The following is a 19,756-nucleotide window of genomic DNA, read 5'->3' as shown; positions in this document are numbered from 1 at the left end:
TGCCTGCCTGGAGTGGGGAAGTCTTATGCCCCGTCTGTCTGGGCACCGACATTGGGTGCGATTTGGCCGCGACTTCTGGGTCCGCTGCGGCGTGCCCGGAGGTCCGCCATCTTACCCGGCGATTCCCCACTCCGGCGAGTGATGGGGTGCCTCGGGGGCGCTGGATCTCCGCCTCTCCCCGAGCCCCTCCGTCCCCTCCTCCACCTCCTGTGCCGGCGTCCCCACCTACTCCCGCTGCTGCGCCGGCTGTCGCCACACCTGCCATGGCAGCTGCCCCCCCCGCGACAGCCGCGCCGCCCCAGCCTGACGTGCCCGTGGTGTGCGCCGCTACGGCCGCGTGCGCCCCCCCATGTGCACGGGAACGATGAGGAGGAGTGGTGGAGCAACACCCCTGGGCTCCCTACCCCTCTTCTGAGTCTTCGCTGGCCTCCTCCCCGCCGCGCCATCGGCGAAGGAGGTCAGGCTCAGCGTACAGAGAGCGCAATAAGGCCATCCTTGCTCTCAACAGCAGGTTGGACCAAATCTGCACTCTCCTGGCTGCTCAGGCAGCGCAAGCAGCGCAACAGGTGCCCCCCCGCCTCACCATGATGCCCCGCCGCCGGCTCACACCGCGCCGGGGGAGACTGAGGGGAGTCTGTCTGCCCCATCCCAGGAGGAGGGCAGCAGACGGGCCACCTGGGAGGAGGACCGCCTGTCTCTGGGTCTTCACCGTGCTCCAGATTCGAGAGGGGTCAGCGTGCACAGCGGCCCACACGGGCCCCCCCGCTGCTGCCTGACCTCCTCGAAGAGCTGAGAGCTACCTGGGACCATCCGGCAACAGCCCCCGCCCTAGCCAGGAGAGGGGAGGCTTATGCCAGGACCCAGGGCGCAGCAGAAGCGGGCTTGGTGGATTTTCCCCGCGTAAATAACACGATAGCCGGACGTGGACACCCTTATCTGCCCAGGCTTTACCTTTGGCCCCTCTGTGGAGGAGATGCTCTCGCGCACCCTCCAGGAGAGGGAGCAGTCCCTGCAGCTGGCCTGAGTGTACCCGGTGGCACCTCAGGCTCAGGCCCCCCGACTGCGGCTCCCAGGCCACAGCCCAGGCCACAGGCCGAACCACAGCCTAGGTCACAGCCCTGCCCACCTGCCGATCTCCGCCAGCGTCTCACTTGCAGGCAGGTGCCCCCCCAGGCTCACCGCCCTGGCCCCCGGTGGCCCACGACAGCTCGTGGTAGGAGGGGACCCGGCCCGACCCCGCCTCCTCCACCACCCGAGCCCCGCCCCTGAGGCATTCCAGCAGCCTCTGGCCCATCTTTACACCCCCCAGCAACTCTCCAATTGGCAACACTGCACCCAAGACTATTGGGTGCTCCAAATTATATCAGTTGGCTACTCCCTACAATTTCAGACACGTCCACCCCCCTTCCAAGGCGTGGTGTGGACGCGAGTGAGGGACCCATTGCAGTGTGCGGCGCTTCGCGTCGAAATCGCCGCTCTCCTGGAGAAGCGAGCAATCCGCGAAGTGCCCCCGCCAGGGCAGCACGAGGGGTTTTATTCCCCATACTTCCTTGTGCCCATGAAAGATGGCAGTTTCCACCCCATCTTGGATCTGAGGCGCCTGAACCGCCACCTCAGGGTGCTGCGCTTCAACATGCTCAACCTGCGCACCATGTCCCAGGCCATCAAGCCTGGCGACTGGTTCACCACAGTGGATCTGAAAGATGCTTACTTTCACATCCCCATTGCGCAGGCGCACAGGAAGTTTCTCCGCTTCGCCTTCGAGGCCTGAGCGTTCGAGTTTGCTGTTCTCCCCTTTGGCCTGTCGCTAGCGCCACGCACTTTTTCCAAGTGCATGGACATCATGCTAGCCCCCTTGCATTGCCAGGGGGTCCGTGTCCTCAATTATCTAGACGACTGGCTGATTTGTTCTCACTCGAGGGAGCAGGTTTGGATTCACATGGACCTGATTTTAGGCCGCCTCTCCGAATTGGGCCTTTGGGTCAATCGAGAGAAGAGCCGCCTGATGCTAACTCAGCAGGCACAGTTCCTCGGACTGCGCCTCGATTCCGTTGCCATGCTCGCCACGCTGGCACCAGAGAGAGTTGCCTCAATACACACGTGTCTCTCCCTCTTCCGACTGAGAGCTCGTGTCAGGGTGTCCCTTTGCCAGACCCTCCCCCTCGGCCTCCTCCAGTTGAGGCCGTTGCAGTGGTGGTTCAGGTCTCTCAGGATGCACCCTCGCACCCTGAGTGGGAGCGATTGATTGCCTGGGGTCTGTCGGACGCGGTAGTTGCCACTATTCAGTCGGCGAGTGTGTTCCTGGTGGCCATCTCCACATGTTATGTTCGTATTGATGGCGAGCCTCCTGGGTCTCATTTTCCGGCTGCGCAGTTTCTAAAGGGAGCTCAATGGCTACGGCCTCCTCAAACCCTTTCACTGCCCGCATGGCGCCTTGATGTAGTGCTGGACGCACTTTCCCAAGCCCCATTTGAGCCACTGAACTCAGCTGAGCTGAAGCTGGTGTCACCTCTAAGACCTCTGCAAAACGCGTGAGCGAGTTACACGCCCTGTCCTTACACCCATCGTGTGTCCGTTTTGCGGGAGATGGCTCCAGGGTTACGCTACGGCCTAACCCTGCATTCCATTTCCATTTCATGTCAACAGGCCTATTGAGTTGATGGCTTTTCATCCTCCTCCCTTTGCTTCAGAGCAAGAGAGTCGGCTTCACCTGCTCTGCCCTGTGCGGGCCCTCAGGTGCTATTTGGAACGCACTAAGGACATTCGGTGCTCAGACCAACTGTTTGTTTTCTTGTGGAGCGGGGACACAGGGCCAGGCGCTTTCAAAGCAGTGCCTCTCGGATTGGATTGTGGACACCATTACCATGGCCTACGATTCTACCGGGCCTGATCACCTGATGGCCCACTCGACTCGAGGCATTGCCACATCGTGGGCCCTTTTTCATGGTGCCCCCTTGGCAGACATTTGTGCGGTTGCAGCTTGGGCCTCGCCGCTTACATTTGCCCGGTTCTACAGGTTGGATGTGATGGGACCAGTCACTTCCATTGGGAACCCGGTGTTGGCTGCAGTCGAGCCCCAGTAGCCTGCAGGCTCTGGCTCCTGCCTTTCCTTTCCCAGTCTGCCCCTGTAAGTGCATCCTGAGGGAGCTGGTGAACTGTGTCTTTCCCTTCCACCGGACTATGCCTTCCAGTCGAGCACCCACGCGAGCTGCTCCTGGATGTACAGACAGCCCTGTCGATGTGTTCCCGGGGCTCGTGTACATAGTTCATTTATTTGCACGGTAGAGCTGTAGTTGTCCTGCGTTAGCTGCACTATTCGACAGTTGTCAACTGCTCCTGTGTTCCACGTGTGGCGTATGAGCCAGCTCCTGCACCCCGTGATGTATATATGTGTATATACACTCACCTAAAGGATTATTAGGAACACCTGTTCAATTTCTCATTAATGCAATTATCTAACCAACCAATCACATGGCAGTTGCTTCAATGCATTTAGGGGTGTGGTCCTGGTCAAGACAATCTCCTGAACTCCAAACTGAATGTCTGAATGGGAAAGAAAGGTGATTTAAGCAATTTTGAGCGTGGCATGGTTGTTGGTGCCAGACGGGCCGGTCTGAGTATTTCACAATCTGCTCAGTTACTGGGATTTTCACGCACAACCATTTCTAGGGTTTACAAAGAATGGTGTGAAAAGGGAAAAACATCCAGTATGCGGCAGTCCTGTGGGCGAAAATGCCTTGTTGATGCTAGAGGTCAGAGGAGAATGGGCCGACTGATTCAAGCTGATAGAAGAGCAACTTTGACTGAAATAACCACTCGTTACAACCGAGGTATGCAGCAAAGCATTTGTGAAGCCACAACACGTACAACCTTGAGGCGGATGGGCTACAACAGCAGAAGACCCCACCGGGTACCACTCATCTCCACTACAAATAGGAAAAAGAGGCTACAATTTGCACAAGCTCACCAAAATTGGACAGTTGAAGACTGGAAAAATGTTGCCTGGTCTGATGAGTCTCGATTTCTGTTGAGACATTCAGATGGTAGAGTCAGAATTTGGCGTAAACAGAATGAGAACATGGATCCATCATGCCTTGTTACCACTGTGCAGGCTGGTGGTGGTGGTGTAATGGTGTGGGGGATGTTTTCTTGGCACACTTTAGGCCCCTTAGTGCCAATTGGGCATCGTTTAAATGCCACGGCCTACCTGAGCATTGTTTCTGACCATGTCCATCCCTTTATGACCACCATGTACCCATCCTCTGATGGCTACTTCCAGCAGGATAATGCACCATTTCACAAAGGTCGAATCATTTCAAATTGGTTTCTTGAACATGACAATGAGTTCACTGTACTAAACTGGCCCCCACAGTCACCAGATCTCAACCCAATAGAGCATCTTTGGGATGTGGTGGAACGGGAGCTTCGTGCCCTGGATGTGCATCCCACAAATCTCCATTAACTGCAAGATGCTATCCTATCAATATGGGCCAACATTTCTAAAGAATGCTTTCAGCACCTTGTTGAATCAATGCCACGTAGAATTAAGGCAGTTCTGAAGGCGAAAGGGGGTCAAACACAGTATTAGTATGGTGTTCCTAATAATCCTTTAGGTGAGTGTATGTATTATGTGTTAAACAGCAGGACTGTGGCTCCATTCTAAAATTGCAGAATGGAGTTCACTGTCACTGTTCCCAGCTGACGGCGCTTGAGTTTCGCTGCCTCTCTGTGTATATAGTTCCTTTGTTAACACAGTAGAGAAAATGTTGCCCTGCGTTAGCCGGTCTAACCAGCAGGCGTCAACTGCTCCTGTGTTCCATGGGCGGCGCATGACTTCGTTCCTGCACCCCGTTGTGTATATAGTTCGTTTGTACAAAATCTAAATTATCAGCACAATGGAGCTCTTACACTCTGTACTCTTTAGTTGAGTTGGATGCTCTTGTGCTGCGCGCTGACAGCATGAAGGTCTTGCTGTCATGTGATATGTATGTATTGTATATTGTTCAGCTCAGCTACTCTGTTGACTAGCCAGCTATGTATTATATTGTATTTTTCTCATTGGGTCTGTGGCCCCGCTCCTATTGGATCAGGGGTCCACTGCCATGATATTGCGCGGAGGCCGCACAAGTGCTTGATTGCCCGAGCCAGACATTGTGCAAGTAGGTTACGGTGCAGGGGCCAATGGCAGCTTTGATAGAGTGACGTTTTGATCGGGTTCCCGCGGAAGTGCTTCCTTTTTCAGATAACCGGGGTTGCATACACAACCTATCGTTGGCCAATATTTGGGCCAACCTACCTGCTGAGTTCCTTCAAAAACTGTGTGTAAGTGTACCTAGAAGAATTGATGCTGTTTGCAAGGCAAAGGGTGGTCACACCAAATGTTGATTTGATGTAGATTTCTTCTGTTCACTCACTTTGCATTTTGTTAATTGATAAATACAATCTATTAACATGTATATTTTTGAAAGCATTCTTACTTTACAGCGTTTTTTCACACCTGCCTAAAACTTTTGCACAGTACTGTATATACACACACACACAATGTCTCCAGATTGCGTATTTTTTACGAATTCTGTGATTTATTGCAATTGTATGTTTTAAGATGAATTCCAAGTTCCTATTTTGTGTGGTAAAGATTGGTGAAAGATAAATTAATATAAATAGTGAATAATTTATTAATAGGGAGAATCAAAAATGTATGCTGCCTTCAAATAAAATGTGAGGTTATCATATGGCCCATGTTAAAATTGAGTTTGACACCCCTAGTGTAATTGATTGTGCTTTTGCTAACCTTTTACAACCACACTCAATTCCGTTATTCAAATGCAGTATTCCATGTTTATATCTGTAGTTTTTGTGGATAGTCTGCACATTTTGCCTGTCACATATTAGCACTAATCTGATTCCTTGTGCTTCTAGTGGATCTCAAGACATTTCTGTAATCCCTGAATAAATTAATACAATTAATATACAGTACAACAATTTTAATTAACATCGGGGCTAAGGATCTTTCCGTTTTTTTTTTTTTTTTTCGATTATGCTTCAAACCACAATCTCCAAATGCTGATAGGTTAAATCAACTATGACTTTCAAACAAGGAAATTATTAGAGTATGACGAGTTATAACGATAAGGAAACCATACATTTCTCATTTAGTTTTTTAACATAATTCTGTGATTACACATGTTTTTACAGATCACTTGTGGGGTATACAAGTTTAAGCAATACTGTATCATGATGTATTGGAACAGCATTGCTTTTAAAAGGCTTCACATTTTGTTGTTTAATCAAAATGTATGTGTATTCCTTATATACTTACACAAATTAAGGTTTATTGGGAACCCAGGGCATGCTTGTTTAACAATAGCATATACGTTAAAGGCTTCCATGGTTTACAGAAGATCACACACCTGTGGACAAGAGCTTATTTTACTATTAAACTACTACTTATTCAAGAAAACACAACTATCTAGTGATTTCGAATAGCCATGTAGATTATATTTTATTGAAAGATATTCCTTTCCTCATTGTTTAAAATTATGCTAGATTGCATTTTATCAATGAAAGGTATGCACATAATAGTGATAAAGATAAGATACTGATTGCTATATAATTATGTAACATAAGATATTTAAAGCAATAGGGCACAGATATATTACTAAAGGTCTTTCGAACCAAAGCTGACATGCTATCATATGTCATATGCATGTGACTGGTACTAAATGATTGGGTACTGAACCAAAATTGTCCCTGAAACTCGTATCAGGTGTATGTACACCTTTATTCTTTATAAAACATGTTTTGATGTATCATTTTAATTTAAATTTTGCTGTGAAGGGGAGTGGTTCACATTTTTTTACCAATTCAAACACACTTTTGCAGCTGTTGAAATCTATCATGAACTTTTTATTTGACATGCCCACTTTGGCAGTAAGATTATCTGCCCCTTTTGCAAGATGGAGAGAAGCATTGTTTTAGAAGCATCAATAAGAAGTTGCAAATTAGGATCCTGCGATTTTGTTTTTGCTGGAGGGATTCAGGTTTTAGTTTGGTTTAATGCTTATAACATAAATAACTGTAAGTACCACTTACCTGTGTTTACTACTGGATGTTTTGAGCTTTGTAGTTTAAGCAATCAATACAGGTCTAACATTTGTATAATTTTCAATGGATTCATTATCATTCACAATGAGCACAAGATACAATTTGCATATGTAGCCTATTTGATCACATCTATATTTGAAGACTAAAACTATACTTCAATTCAATAATTCAAAACAATCTATAATGCTACCTGTAATGGATAGCATGTAATATTCACTTTTTGTAAACCTAATCTAAAAATAAAGCAACAAAATCAATGCATGTTTATCACACAAAAATATAATTTTCCCATAAAACCAGACTCATTGATACACTAGTTGCTCAGTTTGTTGTACACCCCTGTAATATGTTAAAAGTATGTCATACATTTATTTCTATGTTTTTAGCTTTCATTTTAAGAACAAGACTTTAAGAACAAGAACAAGACTGGCAGGGCCCTATTGTAACATGAACAGTTTATTGTTGAACTGGAAGATATCAGCATTTCAGTACTATAGTAAAGAACATGTGAGTGAAGAAAGGGCAATCAGGAAGCCAGGAATCATTTGCAGAGCTCCTCCCATTTCATCACTGCGAAGCCGTCAGACAAGCAGGGAGAAACGTAACCCCAGGTTAGCGTTTGCAGAACATGTGTAAAAGAGTAACTGAAAAGTGCTCAACGGGAGGAAGAGCAAAACAACTTCTGAGGCCACGATATAGAATGACACTCTCCAAATCCCTTTTGGACATGGATGTACCAAATTACAGTGAAGGACTGGATCCAACTTATACCACACTGGAGTTTGAAAATGCACATGTGTTTTATGGAGCAGGTGAGTTTCAAAATAGTGCAGTTGGCCAGCAGTTCATCTTGTTTGCGTAAGCTGAGAGCCAATAAAACTGCTTTTTCCCATGCAAGGGATTGTAGATCCTTGCTTTTGACAAGTATCAGTCATTCATAGCAGAAGAAGATGTCAAGTTATTGAAAAGGTGATTTCAATACCCATCCCAGTCTTTGAAGACTGTAAAGAAGGTGAGATACATGGTAGAAGTATTGTTGTAGGCATATCTAACATGTTAAACTGATAGTTTACAGTGATGCTCCATACAAACCTTCTTCAGATACAAAACGTTTCTTCTGTGTATTGTTTTTGTAAATATGTTATTTATAGAGATACATTTAACATGTTTCAGAAAATTCCAAATCAAACTCATTTGTTAATGTAATTAAGAATAACTCATTTTTAACTTTCTAGAATACAAATAGCTTAAATCAAAACAGCCATTGATGCCAGTATTCCAGTGGCTATGCAGAAATTTGCAGTAAAAACATAAAATTTTCGGTTAAATTATTCTTCCCAAACTTAATCTACAACATCTTGTGCTATCAGTTACAAGCTAATGTTTAGCAAATGGCAATTCTTGCTCTTCAGCGGGGTTGAAAAATTAACTGCGGGTCATTTGAGTTCCTTAACAATACTGCAGTATGTTTCTTACTGCCGGTTTCACAGACTAGCACTCGTCTTAGGCTGCTCTACTTAACATACTATTGTATAGTCCAAGACTTGTGCTAGTCTGGGTCTGTGAAACCAGCCCTTAATGTTTTTAATTAGATGATTGATATGGACTTGACAGAATTCATGACATGTTCATTATTTAAATTATTAGACAACTGGGGATGCCACTGTGTCAGTTTTTAAAACCTGTTTTTGATTTATGTAATTTAGGTTAAGCTTTAATATTATCATGTTAAAACCCAAACACTTAAGGTAAAAGTTGCCTTCCTGGTAGTATTGGATAGACAATTTTCCAATTGTACCATTGTCTCCTGTTTGTGCAAATCCAGAAACCTTCTTGTTATCACCTATAACATATACTGTAGCCTCTACCCAGCATTCAGACAATTTCTCCTCTGGTTTTCTTTCCCCACACCGTTTTCCCTTGAAACTAATATAATCTGTTCATAACACTTTTCTTTATTGCTTTGTTGACAAAGCTGTTTCCTCATCCTACAGACCTTTCTGAGCTGCAGCTCTCCTTTTCATACATGTTCTTGGAAGTTAACTCTGTACTTTGCTTATGTTCGTAATTGCTGTGGAATTCAAATCAGAAAAAGTGTGTTTTGGATAATCTTTAAAGATCAGTATCTATGACCTAAGAGATCTCCAAGAAGGACTGCAATATGATCATTCAGTTTTATTGAACAATGCTTTAACTCAATGTTTATTACTTTATTTTACCAGATGAAAGAATAATATAGACTTGCATTCAAGTTTCACTTTGCACATCCTTCTGTAAATGCCTGACCACCATTTCCTTGGAATACTGTTGGGGAGGCACCAGTGATTAGAAATGCATAGAACCAATGAAATACTACTTAGTATGTATGTACAAAGTGACTATTTAGGTGGAAAACATTACCACTTGTTTAATTGTATCCCTTTAGACACTATGCCAGCCAACATGAGTACGCCAGAGAATGGACTGAGTTCGCTTTGCTCGATTTGTGGGGACAGAGCAACAGGAAAACACTACGGGGCTTCTAGCTGTGATGGCTGCAAAGGTTTCTTCAGAAGAAGCATCAGGAAAAGCCATGTATATTCCTGCAGGTACATTATTTAGAAAATGAACAACATGTGTCAACGATCAGTATTTTAGGACACAGGGCTGGTTTCACAGAGAGTACCACTGATCTTGGACTACCCAATGTTATCTTAGGTAGGGTATTCCAAGATTAGTGCTTATCAAGGTCTGTGAAACCAGCTGATAGTCTTGTAAATTGTCCTCCAGTTCCCTGGCTTATAAACCTGTTGCACCTTTATAAATGATTGATGAGATTCTGCTGGTAATATGGTGGGGAAAATAAACTTAAAAATACAGTGTACCTGTCATTGTGATTCAAGACACTGATAAACTGATAAACTGTATTAACCCACAAGTGAATTATAGGTAGAGTTTACAAATTGTAGTATTCCTTATTTAAGTGATACACCATCAAGTCGATTTCCCATAGAAACCTGGTGCATTGAAATGCTTAGAGCATAGTGAAACCACCTTAGGAAAGTGGGTTGTCCATTTATTAAAAATAGTTCAGATGCTGGGGGGGGGGCTTCTCAAAAATAGTATGAATGGTTTCAGGCCTTCTTTTCCTCTTTGACCAGGTTCAATCGTCAATGTGTTATTGACAAAGACAAAAGGAATCAGTGCCGATTTTGCAGACTGAACAAATGTTTTCATGCAGGAATGAAGAAAGAAGGTAATGTAAATATACATAACTCACTTTTACATATACAAATCATTGTTTCCTACAAATAACACAACCACCACACATGAAATCTGTTTTATATATATATATATATATATACACACACACACAACTTGTACAATTTCTAAATAAGAAGTGACATAGAAGAAACTAAATGTGATTTTACTTATACAAGCAATGTACAATTTATTGGAATCATAACCTTGGTTTTGTGGTTTATGACTGATGATTGTGCATTTTCTCTCCCACCTCATCCATCTATATAGTTGAAAGCAATAATAATAGTTAAAGTTTTACTTATTTTTGCTTAGCTGGTATATATTGACTCAGCTGGATCTGATCCAAGTATAGGATATGGTTTAATATTGTTGTTTTAAATTAAAATAAAGGGGAGAAAGGCGAAAACACAATCAAATTAGTTGATGGTTATTTAAATTTCTTTAAAAAAATTGCTATGCAGGTCATATACAGACATGTTTACCCAACCTTTTTTTATGCAGCCTTAGTCTTCATTTTGACAAATTACACTCAACTAGTATTTTAAAGAAATAACATGACTTTGGCTATAGTACATGGAGTATACAATATCTGAAAACATATCAATTGTAAAGAGAAATAATACAGCTTTAATTGTCAAAAAGGTAAGGGAAGACAAAGGAAATCCACTTTTCAATCAATGAAGCAGATCATGTTTGTGATTACCTCAGTGTTAAGACAACATCGTGTTAATGATCGTGTATCCACTAGGAATACAAGCTTCACTGAATAAGCAATAAACAAACACACACGTGAACATCTCTGTAATGAAGCAAGGCTATCATTAGCTTTTAATAAGTTAAATGGTTTGCTTATTTTACAGCTGTACAGAATGAAAGGGACCGTATAAGTTCCAGGAGAAGCACTTATGACTCGCACAATCTGCCCCCAATCACTATGCTGGCTCAAGCCGAAAGCCTCTCACGGCAGGTAAAGACATGGCCGTAGCTCACCTGACTGTTCACAAGCCTCCAGTGTATCCTGCTCTAGCATAAATAACAATAAAAGTAAACAATGTACTGACCTATGTTAATTAAAGACACAAACAAGTTTATAGATATAAGTGTACAAGCAAAACAGGAAACATATAATTGTAGATTTACTAATGCCTCGATCCATTTTTGATAAAGATGTATGTATTAAAAGGAAATTATTCTACAAAAAACATTAGAAACCTAATGAAATTTGCTTGAAGTGTTAAATGTTTTTATAATTGGCAACTGAGTATTATGTTTCTTTTTATAGGTAGAGTTAATGCATTTTTTTGTAATGGTGGGACTTCTTAAAATGTAAAACTATTAATGACTATTATGTGCAACGACAGTTGCTAATTTGAATGAACATTAGTCTCCACTGAAACGTAGATAATGTCATTAAAATTTTCAATTATTCGCATGGCTGCTTATTTGAGTTTACTTGGGAACAGCAACAGCCTGTGAAATAATTAATGCTTCCTCAATAGTAACTTAATTTAAACTTAACATTACATTTCTACTTAGATCAGTGTGCCTAGCCCGGGAGTATCCACAGATATATCAACTAAGAAGATTGCTAGTATAAGTGATGTCTGTGAATCTATGAAGCAACAACTGCTAGTGCTGGTAGAGTGGGCTAAATACATCCCAGCTTTCTGTGATTTGCCACTTGATGATCAGGTAATTATTTCATGTTCAAGTGACATGATTATCTTTTATTAAAATTAAAACAATCTGCAGTACATGTTTGATAATTGTGATCAATCACTTTATTAGGGAAAGTGTGTTTTCTTCCTTTTTGTTTGACTGTTTATGAGATTAATTAAAAATGTGTAATTATCTACCACCAATACTATTACTTAAAATAGTAGTAAAAGAAAAAGGAACGCTGACCAACTGTCACCTGGTCTGCCTGGTAGCAGGATTAGTGCATCACTTACGTAATGCTATGCAAATTAGGCTGATATGTTATCCATTCACAGAACATAATAAACACATTTTATATACCAGTTCATGCAAGACGTCATTTATAAAGATTCAATATGGATTGTATTCTTGGGACTTTCCCCCAAAACAATTAGTTATTTTGTTTCAATTTAAGATTGATTTCCTGTTAGCTCAGAGGTCACTTTTTCACTCTTTCAAAGTGTCCACAGTTCCACAGTTGTCAGTGCATTTGATTTATAATTGTTAGGTCGAATATATTAGTGAAGTGAAATTATTGGTTATAATTGTTTATAATAGTTTATAAGAGATACATTTAACCACTACAGTAATGTAGTTTTCCCCTTAAAATACACTTTTCCAAAAGGATTAAATCATTTGAAAGCTTGTGTTATTTTTGTTTGGTTGACAGTTCCAATCACAGGGCATATAGCCTGATATAGATAATATCTGGTCAAGTGAAGATTCACTCCAGTGAGTAATTATTTTAACACAATAATTTGAAATCATGAATATATTAAGAATTAAACTTATTAAATCTATTAAGTATTAGATATGATAAGCAGTCAGTCTTTGATCACAAAGGAGGTGAATAATGAAGCTTCTCCCTTTAAACGGTATACCATTGTCATCAGAGTTTTTTTTTTTCTTTCATGTTATCTAGAATGATGTCTGCTGTTAAGAACTAATTGGACTATGCATCTCTGATCAATTAAGCTCCTATCAATTAAACTAAGCCAATTAAGCTCCTATCTGCAGACACACATCTTCGCCTTAGAGCAGATCTTCCAAATCCCAGTTGTCTTCTCACTGATCTCTCAATTATGTAATTTAACTAATCGTTTGCTAAGACCATTTTAATGTATTTCAGCCTTGAAACTGGTGAAGATGTCAATTTACTTTAATTAATAAGTAACTTGAAATATGTTACCTTTCAGTAACAGTAGTTGAAAACATAAATGTGTATAATTATCTTTATATTATAGTGTTTTAAGATACACAAACATAACTTATTGATTTATATTAATATATATGTGAATTATATATATTACTAGAATTGTCCCACATGTATCATACCAATTGTTTTACTTTTTTAAATTATTTCATTACAATTTAATATTTCATTATATTTAATTAATTGAAAATGATTTTACTTTAAATCATCGTATGTCTTCTTAGAGAGCTAAAGGATCCCAGTAAGCCCACTAAACATTATTCCCCAGTCTTCCGTGAGCTTAAAAACAATAATAATGCAAAATCATAGGCTATTTGCAACAATGTAAATATTGCAAAGTACTGTAGATTTAAGATAAGCATTGGAGGTGCATCAAATGTGTAAGGCTTGCTAATGTTATTATGTAAGTACATAATATAATGAACTGCCATTCTAAAGACCATTCGTGTAATTACAAATATGCTTACAATATTACATTTACAATTAAATCTGTATGTAGCAAATCAGTCATAAATATGAGACGTTCCTTTTTGGTTAGAAATTATATGCTTTTCTTTTTGAGATTAAATTAGTACTTTCAAATGTATTCACTATTTACTAGCATTTTAGAGTCTTCATTTCAGTTTGACAGCAAAAGTGAGGTTGAACAATAGTTAACAGTCACAACTGACATATTTTCTAGAAAAAAACATTTAGCTATACTACTTGTAACCTAGCAATCCTGGACAAATTTTGCTTCAGTGTCACCAGCTATTCAGTTGTTGTTGATGTTTAATTGTTTGACAGCCATCTTGTGGGTCCTAAAGATAATGATGTTGAATCAACACTGGGCCAAAGTGGCAAGATTATCTTGGTTTTAGCTCAAGATTTTCTAATTTTGTGTTCAGGGTATGCTCCTCGTGTTTGCACTTTACAGGGACCATTCTGTCACATTAATGTATTTCAGCAGTTAAAAAGGTGGTAAAGCCTCTATACCATTGACAACCCTTGTTTTGTTTTATTTTAGGTGAGTCTATTACGTGCTCATGCAGGGGAGCACCTTCTGCTAGGCGTGACAAAGAGATCAGTGCCGTACAAAGATATCCTGTTGCTCGGTAATACATTATTTTGTCTTTCATTTCTAAAGCACTATCACAGTAAGCAAAACTGGTGGAAGGGATGTTTAATTGTATTATTTTCATACATACACATTTTGTGTCATACTCCTAACCAGTGTGCTTTTTTCTCATGAAGGCAATGATTATGTTATCCATCGCAACTGTCCTGAAGTGGAAATCAGTCGAGTGGCCAATCGGATTTTGGATGAACTGGTTGTACCGTTTCAGGAGATTCAAATCGATGACAACGAATACGCATCCTTGAAAGCAATTGTTTTCTTTGACCCAGGTCATAATTTTTTTTAAGATATATTTTTTTAAAATGAATGCACTTTTTTTGTTTTTGTTGAATGTTTATGCTGTTTGGAATTTCACAGATGCTAAAAGCCTGAGTGATCCTTCAAAAATTAAGAGCATGCGCTATCAAGTGCAGATGAGTTTGGAAGATTACATCAATGACAGGCAGTATGACTCCAGAGGACGCTTTGGGGAGCTGCTCCTCCTCCTGCCGACGCTGCAGAGCATCACGTGGCAAATGATTGAACAGCTCCAGTTTGTCAAGCTCTTTGGGATGGCCAAAATTGACAACCTGCTGCAGGAAATGCTACTTGGAGGTAAGTTTCTTCCTTTCCCACAGTGCGGTTCCATAATACTTAAAAACTAAATGTCTTATATTCTTAGAATTCTTAGAATACTTGAGATCGTTGTTTTACCCAGTTATCAATTTTACCGACAGTTTTCTACATGCATACATTCCATACTTATAAAATACGTGTTTATGTTATGCAACTTTGCTTTATCTGTATATGCTTCTCTGTGTACAGGGTCAGCAGCCGAGCCCACACACCTTCACCAATCGGTCCATCCACATGTAGCTCAAGACCCCTTGACTGGGCAGACTATTTTAATAAGCACCTTGCCCACTCCAGTGCACACTGAAGCAATTGGTAAGAGATAAATCCTCCAAATGTCAAGAAAAAAATATGTACAGTATGTACAGTCCCTTCTTAGATCCACTGACTTTCAAACTGTATTTGCTTCTCAAATTAAGTTAACTATCTCATGACAAACTATAGGAATTGATGAGGAAGCTGTCTTTGCGCATAATAGCAGTGTGATGTGTATTTGTGTTTGTTGTAAAATTAGATTACTTTTTCTTTTAGTTTTTTCCTGAAAAGATGGTTGTCATTATTTGAAGTATGTCAGAAATTTTAATGAACCTATTATACTGTATCTCTATTCTTTTTAATAGGCTAAAGCTAGGTTTTTGTAATGCTTTAATTGTGTTGTTACATCTTTCATAAGTCCACTAGCAGTGGATGAATCCTGTACTTTTCTTTGCTGTCATCTTGATTGTTAACATAATTTAACACTTATTTTTAGCAACTCCTGAAACTCCCTTGCCATCACCTCCACAAGGATCTGGGCCAGACATTTACAAAGTTACTACAGGCCAGTCTATGGTGATCTCTGGACAATCAGTAGTCAAACAGATGGTCTTGTGACACCAAACTATTGCAACTATCCAACTTTCACATTTAATGTACAACTTCCATGGCCACTTTAGCAAGGACACGTTTTTCAGGCCATGATTAATGGAAAACCTGTGAAAATATCAACACACACTGCACTGGGAATTTCATTGGATAATCGGATGACTACTAAAAGGAAATGCAGAGTTGAACAATATCATTTTCTTTTCTCTTTCTGATTGCTTTGAAATGGTGTGTATAAATATAAGCCATGGTGCTTTTTAATTAATTCTTATAATTATGTTCATAAGAGCTTTGAATACTGTGAGTGTAAATAAATCAATGCACATGAGTGTTCCAGAAGCCAAAGAGGGGTTTTCAGGATATATCTGTTAATCGAAAAACTGTAACTGGGAGCTTATTAAAGTTTTCTCTATAAGACTCAACTTTCACGTTTTAGTAGAATAGATCTGTCTGGATTTTATGTTTAAATCCTATTAATTGTGAATTTTCTGTGAATAATTTGATTGGAGTTTATTTGCTTTCAGCTAAACGGACTTAAAAAGTTTAAAGATTTGATAGGTATATATTACTATTAAAGAGTAATGTTTAGTTAAGATACATATTTACATATTGTCGCCCTGCTTATTGTTTTTGTTATGCTTTAAATATCTGCAGTATTAATCATATTGTGATTTTATTATCTTAGTTTTTGTATTCCAGAACTTTTTTTTAAGTGTAAAGGATAGATGTAAATGTTTCTTCTAGATAGTTATGCACCTGCCATATACTTATTTTTTTAGAGAATATGCTAACACCAATTTAAATAGTGTGTATGTGTACACACAATGTATATATTGTTGATTTTAATTTATTGTGATCAACTTATTAATTTGTAAACTTAATTATTTTCTATATCCATTTAAATCATTTAATATTTTATTTTAATACAATTTCAATAGAGCAACTGTTTTTTTGTTTGTTTTAATACCAAATATTGTATCAATTTAAGGATTGAATTTACTCAACATTTTAAATATTAACTTTTTAATTGTAGTAACAATTATAAGAACATATTTTTGCATTTAAATGGGTATGTGTTCCTTTGATTTACACTAACTACTCCACACTGTCAATGCCGGAAACAATAAATGAAAAATTAAACCTGTAAAGTCTTTGTTAGAAAACCATTTATCCTCTTCGAAATGACACTAAATATGCTCAGGTGCAACCAATTGCCCTTAGAATTCACACAAGAAGTTGAATGGAGTCTATCTGTGCAGTAAAAGTGGTTCAAATGATTTCAGATTAAATACATCACATCTCACAGTTGGGTAGCACATTCAAGACATACATTTTAAATTAATTAAATAAAAAATACTGATATATATTTCAGTAATTTTTGATAGATGTATATTTTCAATGACAATTTTAAACAAGTAATTTTTAAACAGTTCTGGGAAAAATTAAGATTAATTTTTTTTATTTTTTTTCCAGAGCTGTATATTTAAATATGTACCTGTTTTTTCTGTAAGTCTTTCTAAACTTGTAGAAAATTGTTTTACAATTAAAATGAATAAAAAATAGTGTGTGCGTGATTTCTATAGATTTATTTTTAACTACATATTTATCTATTTGGGGGAGGGGAAGCAGCTAGTAATATTTGACAGATAGATCACAATCATCATCATTTTCATCAGCTGTTTTCGCTGGGTGAAGACCCTCCAAAGATTTTACAACTTGTTTGTTTTGATATACAGCATCTCTTTTCCAGGTCCCACCAGCAAAGCTTCTGTTTATCTTTTATGGGTTTGCTTGGGATCCATTCTGTAGCTTCTTTTGTCCATGTTTGGTCTGTTCTTCTTGTAATGTGTCCGGCCACACTTTCACTATTTTGCACTTTATTGTTGCATTGGTTTAAATATATTATTATTTTTTAATTATGTTTCAAGTTCATAGTCACATGTATAAATAATGTAATAGAGCCATTGACATTTGTATCACAGTTTCTCCTTCTAATGGCATTTTTGTATCTCAAAGGTGGCAGCCCTATCCAGACCTCTCTATATGCTTTACCTAAATTACATATGGGAAGCAGTTCATGTAAATGTTATGGGAAAAATAAAAAAATTATATGTTCATATCTGTAGACATACAACAAATGTATGTACATACACACACACACATACACAGATACAGACATTTATATTGTGTGGATTCCTATGTTGGAATCTCAATGTTTTAAAAGACAGATAATTCATTATAAGAATAACATGACACCCACAGGTCACAATGGTTATTGTTCTTTTAAGATTTTCACCCTTTAAATGTTGTACCGTTTTTTAATAATATTGACTGAAGAAACAGAAACCTCATTCCAGACAATGACCTGAATGTTAAATTCACCAGGAGTGAATTAATCTCAATTTGTAATGTTAAGGCACCAATTAAAAGAAAAGTCATGTTAGGGGTAGTCAGTTACCTCCGATTACTAATGAGTTCATTGAACTATTTCATTAATGCAAAGCTGCATGTGATAGATTTAAACAGCTTTTCTGGATAAGATCTCTGGCTTAAAGGCATCTTTGTAATAGATACAAATTAGCCACTATAAATGCCAAATAGAAACAGTAGCATGCCTTATAAAATACAGAACTAGCCCCATTCTGAAATAAATTATTGATAATGTAGTATACACATATCACAAGGGTAATTATACATTATGTATTTTAATCCATATTGTGTCTAAATACTTATACAAAATCTGATTTCTATCTCTTTTGAAGTAGTTATAGTTTAATTAAATTGACACACATGCATTTTATATATATATACCACCTAAGTCATTATTCTATGAAGTACATTAATTATTTGCATTGGAACAGAAAATCAAACAAGACTGACACAAGGCAAAGATCACTGTAAAGCTGCTGAAGTTTGAAAGAATATGTAATGGTTATTGTTGTAGTGGTTTTAGTAAATCCCAGGATACACTGATGAAGAAGTAACAAGTTTATTACAGAAAACATAAATACAGATTAACCCAGAGCTCTCCTCTCACATGAAGTGAACAAAGAACAAAAGAACAAAGATGTGTGTTGGAGAAGCCTGTTTGCATCTTCAGATAGACAATGGGTTGCAGTCATCTCGATCAGAAGTGATTACATCTCATTAAACTACAGTTGTACAAAATAGACTTACCACATGCATAATAATTAACACAGACCTAAGTTTGTTACTGTTGTTGAAGTGTTTGATAGGTTGATTGGTGCTGGTCAGCATTCTTCAGGCAGCAGATGTTTATCAAAGACATTGTTTTAAGTCCTTAACCAAATACCTGTGCCCCAAAACACACAATCTTTATACTGTTTAACTGTTTTAGCTGATTTAATATCCTAGAAGGCTGTGGCTGAATGAATCAATGTAAAGGCCATAACTGATTGAATCATTCTTAAGACAATAGCTGTTTGAGCAGACAGAAATGCATTAAGAACTAATAATTAATGTAGCCCCCAGAACAGAGTAAATACAACAAATGATTGTTTAATAGACAAAACTGAATTAACAATATGAAACCATTAATAATATAAAGAAAATAATAAATGTACATTTCCCCACTACATTGTATACATTATGTGGGTATAACATAAAAGATAGGAAGATGAAAAAATATGTTGCTGGCAAGACATAGAAAACAGAAGCTATAGATCAAAATAAGCCTTCATCTAGCAATCAATCAATAGGCTGAGGATGACGGCTGTGTTAACTGTAAGTCACCTGTAAGCTTAACAATAAGCCATTGGGGTGATCGTCTTGGTCGAGGGGAAACAAACTGGCATCAAACCACCATCTGTGGCAGCCAGAACATTCAGCCACTCAGTCGCCAATAGTTGCCTTTGGAGAAGAGCCGCCCAAACAGCAAGAAAATT

General features: G+C 39.2%; 1 protein-coding gene across 4 annotated transcripts in view; it reads left to right on the top strand.

Annotated features, from left to right (window-relative positions):
- The window catches only part of hnf4g (hepatocyte nuclear factor 4, gamma), a 29,321-nt gene extending 11,896 nt beyond the window's left edge, over positions 1 to 17,425 (top strand). For 2 of the 4 annotated variants that reach the window (XM_066721716.1, XM_066721735.1), the window contains exons 2-10: positions 9,530 to 9,692; positions 10,245 to 10,339; positions 11,208 to 11,314; positions 11,884 to 12,039; positions 14,265 to 14,352; positions 14,492 to 14,644; positions 14,733 to 14,969; positions 15,180 to 15,302; positions 15,739 to 17,425. In XM_066721716.1, coding sequence (XP_066577813.1) covers positions 9,530 to 9,692; positions 10,245 to 10,339; positions 11,208 to 11,314; positions 11,884 to 12,039; positions 14,265 to 14,352; positions 14,492 to 14,644; positions 14,733 to 14,969; positions 15,180 to 15,302; positions 15,739 to 15,860 — 1,244 coding nt within the window. In that variant the 3' untranslated portion in view covers positions 15,861 to 17,425. Of the gene's footprint in view, positions 1 to 7,696; positions 7,917 to 7,954; positions 8,117 to 9,529; positions 9,693 to 10,244; positions 10,340 to 11,207; positions 11,315 to 11,883; positions 12,040 to 14,264; positions 14,353 to 14,491; positions 14,645 to 14,732; positions 14,970 to 15,179; positions 15,303 to 15,738 lie in introns of those variants that run through there. The other 2 variants (XM_066721707.1, XM_066721725.1) reach the window with 2 other exon arrangements.
- Positions 17,426 to 19,756: the final 2,331 nt, after the last annotated feature.

Source organism: Amia ocellicauda, chromosome 2 (genome assembly GCF_036373705.1).
Source record: "Amia ocellicauda isolate fAmiCal2 chromosome 2, fAmiCal2.hap1, whole genome shotgun sequence".
Lineage (NCBI taxonomy): Eukaryota > Metazoa > Chordata > Actinopteri > Amiiformes > Amiidae > Amia > Amia ocellicauda.
This window is presented reverse-complemented; position numbering and strand designations above follow the sequence as displayed.